The 18,474-nt window shown below is 38.2% G+C and overlaps 1 protein-coding gene across 1 annotated transcript; it reads left to right on the top strand.

Moving 5' to 3' along the window:
- Positions 1 to 294: 294 nt before the first annotated feature.
- On the top strand, positions 295 to 13,105 carry LOC133980871 (POU class 2 homeobox associating-factor 2-like). Its single transcript, XM_062419700.1, has 5 exons — positions 295 to 313; positions 1,418 to 1,518; positions 8,589 to 8,628; positions 10,341 to 10,645; positions 12,671 to 13,105. The coding sequence occupies exons 1-5, from the start codon at positions 304 to 306 to the stop codon at positions 13,103 to 13,105; spliced, it is 891 nt and encodes a 296-aa protein (XP_062275684.1). The 5' UTR covers positions 295 to 303.
- The last annotated feature ends 5,369 nt before the right edge of the window (positions 13,106 to 18,474 follow it).

Below are 18,474 nucleotides of genomic sequence, written 5' to 3'. Positions count from 1 at the left end.
CTTGACTGCGGATGCAAATAGTCTAAAAAACGTCCCTACCAAACATTTGCATTTAACCAAATAGATAAAGGTCATTTTGAAAAAGCTGCCTCCTCATGACTGCACTGTGAGGTGGCATGTTCCATATGTCCCTGCCCTCCTGACTAACGTGGTTAAAGCTCCCATCCTGACACGCCACTCAGTATGGTGCTTCACACTGGGATTTAGCTACTGTAGGCAAATACAGCAGAAGAGGAAAACAGAGAGGCCTTTGTGTGTGTGTGTGTGTGTGTGTGTGTGTGTGTCGGACTGCTCCACAGCATCATGGACACAGGTAAGAAACATCCATTCATATACAGGCTGACAGCTGCTCCTGCTGTCATTGCTATTCTTATAAATACATTTAATGTAGAATAGAATAGAAAACTTGTATTTTTGTCTAAAATGTAACTGAGATGTGCTTTTTTAATTATATGGCAACTGGTAGAGCATTTAAGAGCTTTTGTTTAGTGTGTTAAAAAAAAATATGACAGTGTAATTAGTTTTTTCTGCTATTATAAGATTGATAATTGTGTTAAATTAAATCAATCATTTCCTTTTGCTGATATTGACTTCTGATAAGAAATAAGTTGATTTAGTATTAACGATATAGCAAAAAGTATCAATAAGATATCCATAGAAATCAGTGTTTGATATCTGAAAGCTGCTTTTAATATCAATCACTTGTCAGTTGTCACCCGCTAATTAATTTCGTTCATAACATCATTTTTTGGAGTGATACCTGACAGGGTGATGTGCAAAAAAAAAAAAAAAAAGGAGAAGCGTATTTAAACTTGTTTTTAATCTACTCTAGAAAACATTTCATATTTTCAAGAATGTGCACTGGCAGAGCAAAGTTGGGGCTTATCTAAAAGATCCATTCAAAAAGCTGGGATCTTTTACATAAGGTTTTTTGCATGCAATTTCCGTTTGCATAATAAAGTTTGCATTTTCATTGAGTTTATACGTCTGCTTCCCAGGAATGTTCCCAAATCACACCAGTATACATTTGAGATTTAGCGATGAGTAGTTATTGTGATGCGTGTGTATTTTGTATTATGTGCCTAGAGTTGTCAAACCTCAGTTCTATACCTGTGGAACTCTTCCTCCAGTCTTCCTTCACTGTGAAGTCTCTGCAAGCCGTTTGTAGTAAATTACTTCTTTTTTGTAGTCCATTTGCATCGGCCAAACCAAAGGCAATTTCCATGACATTTACACACGAATCCCGAAGAGGCATTCCTCTATATGCATAAAACTGTGAAACATTCAAATGAACACAGCAATTGTGGGAATGGATGAAAAATTTGTATGAAGTTGTATGTCTGTGCTGGCGACAAATCGAACTGTTTGCGGATTTGTATCGGGCGTTCATCGCCAGCTGTTTTTCTGCTCCATCTAGAATATTCTAAGAGGGTCTACCAAGGCGTTCGAGTCAAGCACACAGTCAAGGACCTGCTGGCGGAGAAGCGATCCCGACAGACCAACGGACAGAGATACAGTGTAAGCGCAGTCTCCTCTAAACCTCTCTGCTTTTGTGTCTGTCCTGTCTGTCCCCACTTCATTTTTCTCCAAAACCAAACAATGCAAGCCACAGTTGACATTCTGTTGGTGGCACAATCAAGAGGTCGTCTTTCTCACAAAAAAAGAAATCTCCTCTCTTGTTTACATTTTGGTTTGTTTTGTGGACTAACGATCCATGGGTGATGTATTGACCACCTGTATACCCCCCCCCCCCCCCCCCCCCCCCCCCCCGCCCCCTCCACCATCTTTCTCCGCTCAGAAAACCCCCCTCAGGCTCTCGTAAAGCCAATCTGTAAATAGCTGAGCATGATGTGTAGAGAGAGACACAAAGCGCCCGGTCCCTATCCCGACCTCACAAAAGAACGCTGACACAATGCTCGCAATGGTGACGGCCATGATTTCACAAAAAAAAAAAAAACACCCAAAAAAACCTTCCCCTGAGGTGGAGGCGCGGGAGGGAGAGGGGGCGGGGTGGGAGGATTGAGTTGGACAGGTACCATAGAGAGGCAGAAAAAGGGCTGCGATGGGAGGCTGTCTATGCAAAGTTTGATCCACGCACACCTGCCAGTAATATTGTCCTCTGCCGTGTGCAAGGCCGCAGACAAACCTCCTATTGTTGTCTCAGAAACACACGCCGACACACACACGCTCTCCTCACACACACACACACACACACACACACACCGTCAGAGAAATCAGGCTCTGCTTTAGACATCTGCATGCACAAGCAAGACTGGCTTTTCATCCTTAAACTGCCTGTCAAAAGGCTTTTTACAGAAGAGCATTCACTATTTGTTCTCCGTTGGAATCGGCATGTCCACTCTATAGATATGCGCGCCGCTATCGACTCGCCTAACAAGGGGATTTTGCAAAGGAGACAAAAGAGAAGATAGCATCAGATGCGTGAGAAGTGTCCAAAAAAATGTATCTCTTCTCATGCTTATCGTGCTATAGCTGTATACTAAAACAAAAGTGTACCATGTAGAGTTTTGTAACTTCAATGAGATCACAACCACCTGGCCTGATAAGAGGAGAAGCAGTGTGAAGTAGAGTGGGAGGGCAGTTAAACAACTCTTGACTGGGTTAGGGTTAGGGTTAGCATTGACATTGAAGTTTTATTTAAACAGATATATTGTTGCAGCTGACTTACTCTGAAATACAGAATATACATGTGGTGGTGTTTTAACTTTAGTTGCCAAATAAACACATTGGAACTCTAGTGCCTTGGACCTAGCAAGTGTGATGACCGGACATGTTCATTTTTAACATTAACACAAGAAGTGACTCAAAGTGAGCTGATATATGCTATGCTATCTTATTCCTCAGTGACTTCCAATGGGGTTAGGGTTAGGGTTACTATTAGACCCCCCCCCCCCCCCCCCCCCCCCCCCAAAAAAAAAAAAAAAAACCTGGTTTCTAATCTTAAATATTTCTACATTAAATATTCACAACTAAATAAGCAAAAATCTGAATTAAAATGTAAAAACAAACCTTCCCTAGTCATTGTGTATTAAGAGTATGACGCTCTTCATTTTGCTAATCTGCTTCATCAGAACAAACCCACAACTGTCATCACTTTTTTATTAAAAATGTTTATGTATTGTATTGAATCTTAATTGTGGCAACGTCTCAAAAAAATGAGTATAAACCCACACAAATTGCTGTAAAATAACCCAAACTGTTCTGAGATTGGTTGTAACACTGTTCAGAGCAAGAAAATGAAGGTTTTGAAGGCCTTTAAAACATCAGTGAGCCACTACATGGCACTGGGTGGCGTGTTCCTTTGATATCATGAACATGGACACTGTAGTTTCTTTTGACTCAGTCAGTCCCACACACACAATGTTGTGCTGCTGTAAATGCTCACAAGAAAACAAAAAGTGTATTAATGCACCGCAAAAAATAGTCCCTGACAAATGCACTTTTTTTTAACCCTCTGTTAGAGTAAAATTTGCTACTGTGCCCAGCTGTTGTAAAAAAAAAATGACAAAGGCTTTTATTAAATATTAAACTGGGTACTGAAAGACTCTTATAAAGCTAGTTGTTGTCCAAGCCTGACTTTAAACCAGAGCATGTGGAGGCAGCAGCAGTCTGAAGAAGAGACAAGCCATGGGTCAGTGAGTCCACAGAAGAGACTATATCAACAACTCAAGAGCTTCTTTTTTTGTTCTTCTCCTAAATAGGAAAAACAACCTCTCTAACTGCTAAGTGTTGTGCAACTCAAAAGCTTGAAATATTGGGTACATTTTAATGTTGCTGAACTATTTCTTATAGATGAAAAAATCAAGATAGAAGACGAATTTGCAACTATATAAAAAAGAAGAGTAGCAGCATTAAAACCAGACTTCAAGTTTTGAATTAAGAAGACTTTTTTTTTTTTTAATAACTTAAAATCATAAACAAAAGTGCTCACGTTAAACAACACTACAGTTTTAGCATTTACCATTACTGTAGCTGCCACTTTTGGCCACAGTTTGACATGATTTACAACCTCTCACAATGTAAATATGACTTCTGGCTACAGCAGTACATTTGATGTACATTTAAACAACCTGCTGCTGTCCTCTCTGGTTCAAAATAAATAAAGTAGTTAAAATGATAAAGTTCATATTTCTTATATCAAGTTAAATGATACCAGCAGACTACAGGCCATATTCATGGTGATTGGTTCGGGTGCCTCTCCTGCACTTCAGAGCCTATGTAATTGGAAGGTTTACTTGTATGTTTATACATGGGGGAAAAAGACTCTACACACAGAGACACACAGTAACTAAAGCCATCCACATCTTTATGTTAGCTAATGCCGCTTTTTATCTCGGAGAATAAAAGGCCATTGAGAGAGCAGAGCAAACACTGACCACAGAGTGAGTCTCCTCATGTTGGGACACGGAGAGTGGCTGTGAAAATATAACAATCTTACCATTCACTCGCTATATATATGTGTGTGTGTCTGTCTCTGTGTGTGTGTGTGTGTGTGTGTGTGTGTGTGTGTGTGTGTGTGTGTGTGTGTGTGTGTGTGTGTGTGTGTATACATATATAAATAATGTTTTTACGAAGAAAGGAAGGTTTTTTTTTTGTGATAAGGTTAAATAAATCCATGATCATTACCCCACCCTTCCTCCACACACACACACACACACACACACACACACACACACACACACACACACACACACACACACACACACACACACACACACACACACGCACAGTGTCTGAGCTTGAACAAGCTGATTTCCATATGCAGCCTTCAGAGATCCACTGAGCCGTACCTGGGCCACATGAGGAAGTCTTGGCACTGGCAAATCACATTCAAATTTTGCCCTCAAAATTTGCTTGCCTCCCAGCCGACACAGGCTTAATATCAACTCTTTCATGTTGGCAATATGCAAATAAGAGAACCTATCCTGTGAAACCATGTCTGTGTGTCTCTGACCCACATGCCTCTGCTCTCTGCACATATCTATATCCATTTTTAGAGTAGAAACAGACAAGCTCGTATTGTTAATAATGGCAGAATAATGTAAATCTTTATATGAATGAAATCTATAATATATCATTTGTTACGAGTAGATGAGTCAGCAGACAATAAAAGGATGCAGCGCAGATGAGCAGAGAACACTTGAGGGATATTTAACCTCTTCAGTCCTGCATGCATTCATGCTGCGCAGCCAATCATTATTTAAACTTACTTAACTTTATTTAAAACTTGAAAGGACATCGCTAAGTTTACAAAATACAAAATGTGTCTGGCTGAATAAGGGTTAAATATGTATAAAATGATCAAATATCTAAAATAATGCTATTTGATGTAATTGTGCAGTCAAGTAGCTGGATTTTGAATATTTTATGGAGCTTTAATGAAGAACTGGAAAAAAGCTGATAAACTTTATAGTATATATATGTTATACTGTCATAGAGGAGGGAAAGAGAAATAAGCAATATGTATTTTAACACCGTTTTTAACCTCTTCTGGGTTTTTAACCCTGTTTTAAGTAAATCATCAAGCGATGAAATGTGTTCTTATTCTTATTTTCTCAAGAGCAAAGAGTGAGATTCAAAAGGCTAATAAAGAAATTATTTATATTTTTTTTATTTAAGAATACAAAAATACAGTTGTGGTCTACAATATTTCAGGGGGTATTTTTACATTACTTGAGCTACTTTATACTTCTGCCTCTGTACTTTTTACTCCACTACAATTTAAATGGCAGGTGTGTAGTTACTTTTCAGAGCAGATTTTGCATAAACTTATGATAAGACTATAAAATGCAATTTATTCTTAAAGATCAATCCAAATTATGCCTTAACGACCTTTTACAGTGTGTCCAGTTGGAGCCATTCAGCATGCTTAAAATGTTAATGAGTTTTTAGCAGTTTTTACACAAAAGAGTGACTCCCAAAATTTCAAGATGACTTAATTAAAATAACCTTTTGGCCTAAAGATGTATAATTATATTCAATATTTCACAGAAAAACCAAGGTTAGAGAAAATACAAAAATATGAATACAGATATCGTCCATGTGACCTGTATATAAAGTCATTAAACTATTTTCACTTCAACCAGCTACAATGATAAAATGCTGATGACACATTATTGTTGCATCAGCAATCTAACATTGTAGCATACATTCATTTATATCAGTCATAGGGGCCAATTTCTCTGCAGGTACTGACATTTTACTGATAATTATTCTGTACTTTTAATTACGTGTCTGTTTATTACAGGACAGTGTGTCTAGTTTTCAAATAAGTGTTTTAGTTAATTCATATTTTTGAATATTACGATGGTTAAAATTTGATACCTGTATAACTACTTACTGGGAAAATTGTTGTACTTACCCTTTATAAAGGGAGCGCCGGCCCTTTAAGAGGCTGACAAAAAATGTGCTTGTGCTGAACTGTGTGGATTTTATTATTAATAGTTGCAAATAGAAGATGTATGTGTTTCTAGCAGTTCATTTTGAGGGTTCAACAACAGCAAGCGTTTAAAATGGGTACTGCAGCCCAAATTCTAAATACTGAGGAGACCCAGACTCAAAGCCCACATGGGTTTTTATGTCAGGTGGAATCTAATTCAGTATCTCAGTTGATCCCAGTTTGTTTGCTTGCTGTCATGACTTCAGCATGCTGTGTTTGCGTTTACATATCTGGCAACCTGAGGTGTTGATATAGACACCTGATCTCACAGAAATATGTAAAATGACCACAACCTCTTAATACCACATTATGTGGTGGCGGCACGTAACGTGCCAGCACCATGATCAGGTTGAGTGGGCAGCGGGTTTCATCACGCAGGTCAAAACAAAAAAACAGAAGTTTTGTACCGGTATGGAAATTCCAAAGGAAAAGATACATGCTGTAGTATTATAGTCAGAGAAGCCGGTATTTCAATTTCACACGTTTCCTTAATCTCTGATAACATATCACCGTCTTTAGGTAGTACAGTAAATATATTACATATTGGTTCTTTAATGTATTGGTTCTTTTGCTTAAGTAATCCATCTGTAAGCAGCGAAGTGAGTGCTCATGTTCCAACAGTTGAGAAACTTCACATAATTGCATTATAATAGTCTTCCCCAAACGTTTCGGCCTGAGATCCTGTAAAGTGAGAGGAAGAGTGATTCTTTTCTTTGCTTTACTTTAAAACGTTTTAGAGGTCTGACGAGAAGAATTTATCCTGAAATGAAAGGTGCAGTTTCTATTACCTTAGAATGAGCCTTTTATATCACCATAGGCAGTGGGTCCTCTTTCATGTAGCCCGCCATGTTGCACTGTAATGTTTCTACAGTAGCCCAGAATGGACAAATCAAACACTGACTCGAGAGAAGACTGTTCATGTTATTTGTGAGTTTTGAGGCCACTGTAGGTCCTCTACACGCGTGGACGAGGAGACGGGTATCCATTTGGTTGCAATATGATCAACTTTACCACTAGATGCCTCTAAATTCTACACAGGAGAGGCAACACAGATTAGAGGGAAATGTAATAACTGATGCAATTCTATATAGCAAAAACATGACTTTTTCTGCTTTTCTGTCCTGTTTATCATCTCACAGCTACTAAGATGATGTGTGTTGTGTGGGTTACACTTTCTGACACTTTCCTTTAACAATCTATTTTGAATTTTTTCCGCATTTGGCATGTGTCAAAGTGCAGTGAACTTTTGACAGATTTTTATAGACATGTCAGATGACTACATATGTTGAGGTTTACATAAAAGATCTCTGTCATATCATTACCAGACTACATGTTTCCTTTTATTTTGTCCTCTCTTATCTTTTTCTTGTGTTTATGTCTAATGCGTTCGTCTCTTTTAGAATTCACACGTTGCGTTGTACATGCAAATATATGTACAGCAGTTTGGTATAATAGAACAAAAACATTTAAATTTACATATTTACCGTTCACATTTTGTACTCCAATATAGTTTATGTTAGATGTCGTGTGTGTGTGTATGGGAGTGTGGGTATATTCATTTACATTTTATGAAACTCTGGATCAACATCTCTGCTGTAAATCAACTTTAAAGAATGGCAATATTCTATATTTCCCTCATTGTGTGTGTGTGTGTGTGTGTGTGTGTGTGTGTGTGTGTGTGTGTGTGTGTGTGTGTGTGTGCGTGTGTGTGTGCGTGTGTGTGTGTGTCCGTAAGTGAGTCGAAATCAACTACAGTGACGAAACTCGTGTCACCCCAGTGCAACTTCGGGAGTCAATGATGTGTTTTAATTGTTATAAATATCGGTATTGTTATTAGGAGCGATGTTTGTTTGGGTCTCTCGATGGGATTTGTTGACAATGACAAAATGATAGAATATCGCTTTCCTTAAAGTCACATAAAGACTGATATCGTTAAAGGTACAGTATGTAAAATATAGCTCCTTCATTTCATTAGAACACTTGATAGAAAATATGTTGTTTTCCTTTTTGCAGCTAGAAAAGAACGTATAGGAAAAACTGTGGTCTTGACGTAAAAGACTTCTGCATGATGTCACTTAAAATAAATTGTATCACAATGTCATCCTCATATCTTCTTTTTCTGTCACAGGGAGGATCGACCACTCCACCTTCTTTTGTCCAGATGCCAGGTGAGAATGCAAATTAGTGATGTGTGTGTCATGAATGAATCATCTGAAACAAAAAAAGTCTTTTTACTGACTCAGGAGTGACGAATCTCCACTAACTCGTCCACTTAACTTATGCACGGTGGAGGCTTGATTAGTACCCTTAGAGGCCCCCAGGGCCCTGAAGCTCATGTGCCCTGCTAGGCTTTTTTGGTTACTGCCAGCGCTGTCCATTTTCTGCTAGTTGATCATTTTCCCCACTCACTCATTGAAACAACCTACCCATAGTGCATTGCGGCCCGCTAACCAATCATCACTTGCCCGGCCACCAAACGGACAAATAAAACAGTCAACAAGAACTTTTATTTTATTCCAATAGCATAAGGCTGCTGTCGGGTGGATGAATTTTAACTCCATATTTCATTTTGGACATACTAGGTTTCCAAAAGTGATGATAATTATTAATATCAAAAGAATGAGTCATGCCTTGTGTTGTATTTCTGTGGAGCCTGACAAAAAAAAAAGAGCCCCTTTCTGCTCAAGAGCCCATCGGCACTTGCCCAAATTGCAAGTGTGGTATGTCAACGGTACAATGAAATGTGATGCATGAGAAAATCAGTCAGTTCAGCAATAAAAGGCTAAAATAAAAGAGATATAAATCAAATATAACAGTATATATACATATATGAAAATAAGGATTTATCTATAAAATAAATGTATTGCACATTGAGTATGTGGCAGTCATGGCTGATCTCTACTAAAATCACCAACATTCTTCTACAGAATTGTTTCATAAGATGTATTTATTTGTATTAGTCAGGGCCCGAGATGCTGGCTTTAATCAGTAGGTGAATGTTTGTGCTCTGGTTGAATGACTGGAACAAATACAAAGTGACTTGAGTGAGTGACTCAAAAAACATGAGTCAGGAAAAAGAGTTCTCCATCTCTACTGCGAATCAAGCAAAACATCAAAAAGTTGGAGCGCTTACGGATTGTTGCCCCTGAGATAAATCTGTCAACACAAACCCAGTCATCACTGTAATTATCCCAGCCTGGCGTGTGTATGGTCATGTGTGTCTCTACAGTCGCATTTTTTGACTGCATGCTCTTGTTTTTTTAGTGATTCACAATTGTTGAAAAATCTGTTTTATAGTTTTGTTCCACCTGAAGCCTCACTCCACACGGGATCAACACCCTGCAGCTACATTTGCAACATTTCTGGCAATCGGTTAATGCGAGACACAAGGCTTACCTAGTCTGTTACAGGCCACACATTGACCTTTATCATGTTAGAAAGTGACATCTGTAGAAAAGGTTGGTCTTCTACACCTGATATGTTATCATCCACTAAGGTTAGGCACAATACAAGATAAACACATCCCTATTTTTGTTAGCTTTGCTGCCATCTTCAGTGTAAGGGAGCTTGGAAGGTCTTTTGAGTGAGATTTAGCTCTTCTTTGTTTGGGAGGGGTTTTCAGTGTGTGTGGTGTGTTAAAGCACAATGTTTCAATTGGGAAGTTTGGCTCCTGTTAATTGTCGCCTTGTTAAGTTTATACAGTTAGGTGAACCCAGGAGGATGCTCGGTTACAATACCATGACCCTATTCTATGCATCTTAAAGAAAACCAAGACTATACAAGCCTCCAGACACACCTGGTGGAGATCTACACTCTACTAGTTGAGGACCCCAATTTGCAAATTTTAAGAAAGGTTATGATTTCATGTCTTTCCCCGCAGGGTCTCACATGCTGCCCGGCTACTACGGCATGAGGCGTCCCTTCATCTCCGAGTCAGACTTCTGCCCGTCCACCAAGCAGTTCTCTCCCGACGTTTACTCCTCCACCCTCGGGGGTAAACCTCTGGGCTGCGAACCCTCCACCATGAGCAGCTACTCTTCCCTCATCGACAGCTACTACCCCGAGACCTTCGGCGACTACCGCAGCGCCGCCGCCTTCTCCAGTTCGGGAGGATCCTTCCTGCCCTCGTCGGCCCTCTCGTCCCTGCTGCCTCCCTTCAGCGGAGAGTCCTCGCATTTATTTCTGGTAGGATTCAGGATTAGTCGCTCCAGAAAAACCCACCCGAACTTAATTCCCTGCACATTTAAAGAAACAACTTTATGAGAATCGGTGCTTTTTATTGATGAGATAGGTGATGTCTCCTTATGTCCTGAACACAGTGCATACTAGGAAAGCCTTCAGAGAACTTCAAGTTGCTTTAACAAGATGCTTTGGAGTTTCATTTCTAATGCTTGGATCCCAAATTGAAATTTTTTGACAGTGACGTGATCTTTTGTTAAACCTAAAATCCGTCCCAAAAGACTTTATGCTTCTTTTTTATCTTTTTTTTTTTATTGCAACAAACAGAATATTCAACACGAGATGTTGGCAGTTACAATTTGAGTTTTCTTTTACTTTTCACCCAATCACCCATCAACGGGAAAGTAATATCCATAGAGAGGATTTTATATTTTGAGTGTCTTTAAGGTTAGATATTAGATTTGTGCATCATTGACTCCTGCTGATGATAGTTCCAGGTAAGAAATGCTCAGAAAGCTCTGGAGCCAATGAGTTCTTGAAAGGTCATGAAGAGGATTCCAATGTGGGAGGAGTCATCATTCAGCAGCTCTATTGGTTGTTTTACCCTTGTTTGTTCTTCAAGAGTACTTTTCCCAAAAACCCTCGGACATTCCCGTACAACACGTATAAAAGAGCCGACTATTCCATGTGGGCAGATACAACAAGACTTTACACTTCTAAAAACTGCTATGTGTGATGCATGGCTTGCATTTGCTTCTTTTCAAACTTTCATTTTAACACCGACGGTTGTTGGACTAATAAAGGAATATCTTATCTTATCACAGCCGAAGCAGTTAACAGGACAGTAACTCTGCTATGTTAGCTGAGCAGCGGTCAGCTCTACGTCTACCCCTATCCTCCCTCGTTAAATAAACAGCAGCAACGGCCCTGTGTTTATGTGGAAAGCTCCAAGTGGGACACATTTAGTTAATGTATCAGGAAGGCAAATAATAGAATAGGGAAAACATGGAAAACCGCTGTGATGTTTTACTTTGTTTAGTTACTATTGACAACTTTTAATAAACAGTAGGCTGCATTGAAAATGTTCTTAAAAGCATGTGAGTCATGAGTATGTGAGTCATCATGAACAAATGTTCTTTACTTGTTGATTATGGATTCAAAAGATTGTTTTTAATACTTTTTTAGATTTTTGTAGAAGTAATTAAAGAGTTGGTTCACCCAAATTACTAAAACAAATTCATATTTTTTCAAATAGACACTTAATGTACACAATTTTCACACAAGATCATGTAAGGTCTGTGTTATAAACTGGAGTTTGACAGGCATGAGCGATGAGGAGGCAATGAAACACAAGCATTATCCGAATTGTAGTATCTTCCATTTTAGGGGCTTGACCCATACTAGGGATTGAGTTCGTGAGTTCTCCTACTCTAGTGATTTGTATGTACTGGAATTCAATAGAGTCCTCTTTTAACTGTTGTACTATCTGGTCAAGCTGACAGTTTCGTTTTCACGTGTCCAGGTCGTGAAATGTCCATCTTTAAAGTTTGGCAGCCCTGAAACATTCACGAGGTTGAAACGTAACCTTTGAATTTCTGCTGAATAAATAGTTCAAAAAAGTGCTTAACGATGATGTGAACTGTCCAGATGAACCACGACATTGTTCCAGAAAAGAAGTTTTTCTGTTGAATTTGTCAGTGTACCATAAACTAGCCATAAACCATAACCATAACCATAACCTAAAAGCACCATAAACTAAATATAATTCACTCTCATTATATTGATATGGAGGCAAATATCTGAAAACCTGATCAAATAAAACTGTTTGATAGCACAGTATAAGAGAATATGTTTGTATGACATATAAATGATATCACACCATTACAAAAGAGCCACTGTTCTGATATGAGACCGGCAGTTTGGCAGTATCTGATGATGATGCTTCCTTTAGTCAGTGGAGGAAATGAATGAATGAATGAATGAATGAATGAGTGAATTCATCCCCCCCCCTCTTGTATTTCTGCTCCACAGAGAGACTCATGGGAGCAGTCGGTTCCAGAGCCAGTATCTCAGGTGGAGGCTCTCTGTCCGGACAGCCTGACCTCCGTCAGCGTCCCTCCCTCCATGCCCAGCCCAGAGTCTCCTGGCAGCCCCTCCCAGTACCGCTCCCCAAGCAGAGGCACTTCCATGGGCCCGGTTCCCAGCGGCCAGTCCTACACCCTGCACTCCCTGGAGGAGGCTCACTACCACCCGTTAACCGGCAGCTCCTACGCGGTCCCCTCCTCCTCCTTCCCCTGCCCCCCTTACATGAGCAGCTCCGTCAGCGACCTGGTGTCCAAGATGGTGACGGAGGAGTCGGCCGACAGTCACGGCAGCCTCCCCACCAACGGCGAGTCTCACCCCTCCTGGGCTAAAGAGGACGGAGGGACCTCCTGGTTGCCCTACGAGATCAGGAGAGCCTACTGACTGGATGAGGGGCCTGAGGTGTGGAGGAGGTTTTACAGACATTAACACAAACCAGAATGAAGTGGAGAAGACACCTGCTGACACCAGCTTTATGAACTCAACAAGCACTTGACACTGCAGAGATAATTCACTGGGAGATTTTACTATTGAAAACTGTAACTTGATGGTAGGAGTGTAGTAGTTCACAAAGGGTTTTCTTGTTCCAGCCTGATCGGATGGAGAATTCCTGCTTATGTCTTTTTTTTTTTTCTTCTCACATGTATGAAAAGGAGTTGTTCTCAAATGAAAGTTGTTAAAAAAAAATTTATTTAAGAAGATGTCTTAGCACAGAATGACTTAAAGGACAGGTTCACAGTTTTTTTAAGTGTATCTTAAACCAGCAGTCAGATGTCCATATGAACTATATGAAAGAGGTTTTCCTCATTGTGATTATTCCTCCTGTTCATACTGCCTGTTAAAAGCTATTAAATAACCTGGCTGCCTAAATTATTATTATTTTTTTTAATTTCATGTTCAACATTTCTTATTTCTAATTTATGTTTTGCTCCCATTATAATTTATTTATTTTACTTTTCTTAGTCTTTTACTTTGTTTTAATCTCTCTTTATTTAAAATGAGTTTTGTTTCTACTGTAAAGCACTTTGTTACTATTATTATTATTATATATTATTAAAAGATCTCCTTCAAATGGTTATTTACTGTAGTACACTAATGTATTTAAAAGTAGATATGAAGCCAACAGTCAGTCATATCTAGTGATATCTGACACATTTACAGTCTTTTTAACATCATATTCCCTCTTAATGTTTCCCTGTTGAGCTGTGGTGGAAGTATAGTAACAAAAAGAGAGACTAAAAAGGTTGAAACATAGAAGACTTGATTTGACTCATTTGGAAGACTGAAGTTTCATATTAGCTTGAGATCAACTTTTAAATACATTTATGCACAGAAGGAGGACTGTGGATTTAGTCCTCCATCACTTACATTGTAAACATTATGAAGGGATCTTCTAATGGTCAGTATGAACAGGAGGAATGACTACAGCAAGAAAAACAAAACCTATTTCAGTGTTCATTTAGAGTCCTGGCTGTTGTTTTAAGACTGACTTAAAAAAAATGGTGAACCTGTCCAGAGGGCACAAGATACATGATTTATGTATGAATATGACTAAACTGTCAATTTTTCAACTGTCTCATGTAACATATGAAATTAAACACTGTTGCTTTTTGCTGATGGACCATATAAACACAATATATATGGTTAATAAGACACTGTGCTGGAGCTGTAAGCAGATGTTAGGATATTTGAAATGTGCATTGAAGTTTAACTACAAGCTAAAAAAAAAGACGTTTCCTCTTTTTCTAGTTTTCTATTCTATGACACATCTTCTTCAATTTCAAACCACTTTCTAAAAAAATTTCTTGGAGGTGAGACAGGACTGTTCATAAATGTAGTTTTTATTTATGTTTACACTTACATTTCTTCACTGGGGGTTTATTAAGATAAATAAAGTATGATTATTATTGCAATAATGTAATGAGTAGTGTTTAATGAAGCATTAAGACATAATGTTATGATATGGGGTTAATTTGGGTTCTTATTATATAAATATGATATATGATTCAACAGTGACCATCTGTGTATATACACAGGCAAAATTAATCTTATGCTGAAGCTAAATGATTGTATATAATTCCACCTGTGTTACAGTGTGTTATTAAACGGTCATTATTAACTGTTTAAACACCATATTCCATATAAAAGATAAAAAATAAAGACACATTTATTGATTTATTGATCCCACAGTGGTGAAAATTCATCGTTACAGCATCTCAAAAAGATAGATATGACAAAAAAACATTTTAAAAAACATATGTATACAACAATAATGACATTAAAATAAAAAATATATTATATAAAAGTAAAAATATATGTTATAATATGTTACATGACAATAAACACTTAGAAACATCATTATATATGCACACAACTACACTATAGTGTGTTGTAAACCATTACATTATTTTTTAATTAACAAAATGAATTAATAAAAGAGAATATACAGCTTAATACACACCTCCAAAATCAATACAAAATCACACACACAAATAATATAAATAATAAAAAAGAAATAAACTCAAGAGATTAGATTCTTATTTTTAAGTTGTCTTAAATACTGTGTAATATTGGCTCAAAATAATATTAGCTTTTGACTTTTCTGCTTTTTCTTTTGCTTGTGAGGCATCATCTTATTGTAGAGGCCATCACTGCAAACATGCTCCAAATAGTTCCAATGAGGTCCAGCTCTAATTACTTCACAGTTTTTATGTTTAAATAAAAAGAATAACGACTTAAATACACACCAGTTCCAGTTTATAAAGCTTTATAAGTGAATCCACGCACTGCTACAGTACAAACAGCCATCAGAGCAGCAGTTCTGTTTTATAACCACTAGGTGGCAGCATGTGCCGCTGCAAGAGGAGACAGTAACTGAATGAAAGGAACTGGGAGCAGTGAGCTGGGACGAAAAACACTTGCTGTGGAGTAATGCAGTGAGGAGAGAACTTTATATAAGAAAGGACTGAGCTTGAAATGACCAAAGAGGACTTTCATATATCAAATATATGAATGTAAATATTTAATATCGTTTAAAATGTTTCATTTTTTTATGGAGTGGGAATATTGCTGCTTCTGCTATGAGGCATAATCAGAATAATTGTAATAATAATAATAATGATGATGATGATACTATTACTACTACTTCTACTAATACTACTACTAATAATACAAAATTAAAATAAAACAGGGTATTAATAGTAGTGATAACTATTAAAATATACCGGGGTTTCATGAACAACTTTATCTGTGAGACGAAATTGCCCCAGATGTTTACAGCTGGCTCATGATGACATAATTAGTATAAAACATTGTATTTTGCTATAATGTGTAATAACAGTGTTACTTCTGTTGTGTTTTGTCTCACATTGTGAAATCATACTAAAAGTCCACTGCGAGGTTAGGCGGGTAATATGTTGCCCTGTGACGCACACAGACAGCTGCCAAAAACTCCTAATGACACATAAAACTAACTATTTAACAAATAAATGTTTTAACTTTAAACTTCAGTGGCAATTTTGGATGGTACGGATTCAGTGCTGCATGAAAAAGTATCAAGAGGGTGTGTTTTAAAATGGAGACCAAACTAGGAAACCTTTCATTATTCTGAGATATTCTTTAATTCAAAATGTATAAAGTGTATTAAAGTATGTTTTAGGAGGTGAGGCTGCTACCTGTAGCCTGCAGCAGGTGAGTGCTCACACAGCACTTGCAGGAGAAGCTGAAGGCCTGCGATGGCAAAGATGACTGCTGCCCTTTGCCACGCCCACTTCTTTCCCACTTTTATCTGTTTTTCTCTAAAATAAAGCTTAAAAATATGTTTGAACACATTATTGGCAATTAAAAGGGCTCCAATAAGCGCGTGACCATCGATATATGGTCATCTGTGGTGTTTAAATTGCGCACAGGCAGCACCCAGTGCTGTAGTGCTTAATGAGGGGGTGTGATGCTCTGTTATTGCAAAAGGAGGATAAAATTAATAAAAGTATGATTTATTTTCGGTCAAAGTGTGAAATACTATTATATTACATTAAAGTAAAGTTTATTCAACGTCAATGCGTAGTGATTTTTGTTGAAAAATCGATATAAGTTGCTTGCCTCTGAATATTCAAATTGAAAGTAACGCGCAATCAAATCATTGTCAAATCATTGAGTTCTAGGGGTTTTAAATAGTAGGCATGGAGGGAGAAAATCACAAACTAATATGTCCCCAGCTATATTACTATATTGTTGTATGCTCTGACGGTGCTGGAACACATTTCTGTTGAGATTTTTGGAGACTTTTGTACAAATTTCGTTCTTGGCCATTTTGCTGAGGCAAAAAAGGACGTTGTGGAGTTCCACAGGTCTTCTACAGGCAGCCTCTCTTCATGTCTGCCATCATGTCTGGTGAGTTTCACCTCGGATTTTCATCTGGAAATCCTTTTTAGTTGCATTTATCACCTGTTAGATAGAAAAGAGAAAAAGAGAACAAAGGAGATGTTTAGTGGCAAATTTAAAAGAAGTGTCACATGCTTAATGAGGAGGGCTTTATTTCCTTTAACTGTTCATTTCATCACAAATTTAAATCATATACAAGCTGACCAGCAGTTACATTAAACTTCAAGAGGTAAATCTTTGTAGTTTAATGCCACCTGTTTCCTAGTGTGGATGGGTGGATCAGTACTGTCGACTTTGTTTCCATTCAAACATTCACATACATGCAGATGCAGATTTATCGACATTTAAGGTTTATGTTTCACTCTTTTGATCACCGTCCTCTAACACACGTCAGAACATGCAACTCGTCGTTTTCAAACATTTCATTTTTAACGCAGAATAATTAGAAGTAAGAAATAAGATTTGAGTCATAGACTTTGTACTCGGACTGCTTGTGCGTAACAGGACGTTAAAGGGAACCGCGTTCGAGTGGGATGTGTCTGCACTGTGATTTTGTCCCACTATTTGCCACTTTTAAGACAAATCATGAAGTAGCATTTAGATATGTATGAATATTTATCAGATGATGGTTTCGCAGCGGAGGCTTCGTCTCTTATCAAATCGCCTTTTTCCAAACGGCTCGCCACTCCTGAATGCTTTAAATTACGCCTTTAGGCCTGAATTACGCGCACCTATGCGAGGCGTTCTTGGTGGTGCCTTTAATCAAGCTTCACCTATAGGAAAACTTACGGCCACTTCTTCCCCATGTTTAAGCGTTGTGAGCATTTTTACAGTCACATAGGCTATCCCCAGATGTGCGGCTGATGTGATTTGAATAAAAGTAACATGAGATCGGAGCAGACCTGACGTTTGAATTATAAACAACGCGCTCTTGAAATTTTCCCTAACACAACAACGATCTAATCTGAAACCCAAACTGCACTCTGACTAAATGTCAGGACCAAAAATAACGCGGAGCAGAAATGCGTGAAGAGTAGACATTGTTTTCATGGATAGTGGAGCTGCTTTCACCGATACAAATGTCTCTCTTCGGAATGATACACATCTTTAGCTCAGTTCAACAACTTCATCACTTTCTCCAAGAAGAGAATAAACTTGTAGTCACCGATCTCTCTGCAGACTTCTCTTCCTCATGTTTTTTAACGCGGTTCTTTGTTTGGGTGATCGCTGCCTTTTACGCGGAAGCCGCAAGCGTCTTTTTCTATCCAACATTTCCAAACGATCCTAAACCTATTTCAACCTCTAGTTCCATCTAAAGTTGTCGGATTCACTGATCAATCAATCGTATGTGCGTTTTTAATCAGAAATATACA

The sequence above is a fragment of the Scomber scombrus genome, chromosome 5 (genome assembly GCF_963691925.1).
Source record: "Scomber scombrus chromosome 5, fScoSco1.1, whole genome shotgun sequence".
Taxonomy (NCBI): Eukaryota; Metazoa; Chordata; class Actinopteri; order Scombriformes; family Scombridae; genus Scomber; species Scomber scombrus.
Note: the sequence above shows the minus strand (reverse complement) of the source record. Positions and strands in the feature narration are given on the sequence as shown.

Coding starts and splice junctions, on each gene's coding strand:
- LOC133980871 (XM_062419700.1), top strand. Junction 1,519..8,588: donor CCAACGGACAGAGATACAGT/GTAAGCGCAGTC, acceptor TTTCTGTCACAG/GGAGGATCGACCACTCCACC. Junction 10,646..12,670: donor AGTCCTCGCATTTATTTCTG/GTAGGATTCAGG, acceptor TCTGCTCCACAG/AGAGACTCATGGGAGCAGTC.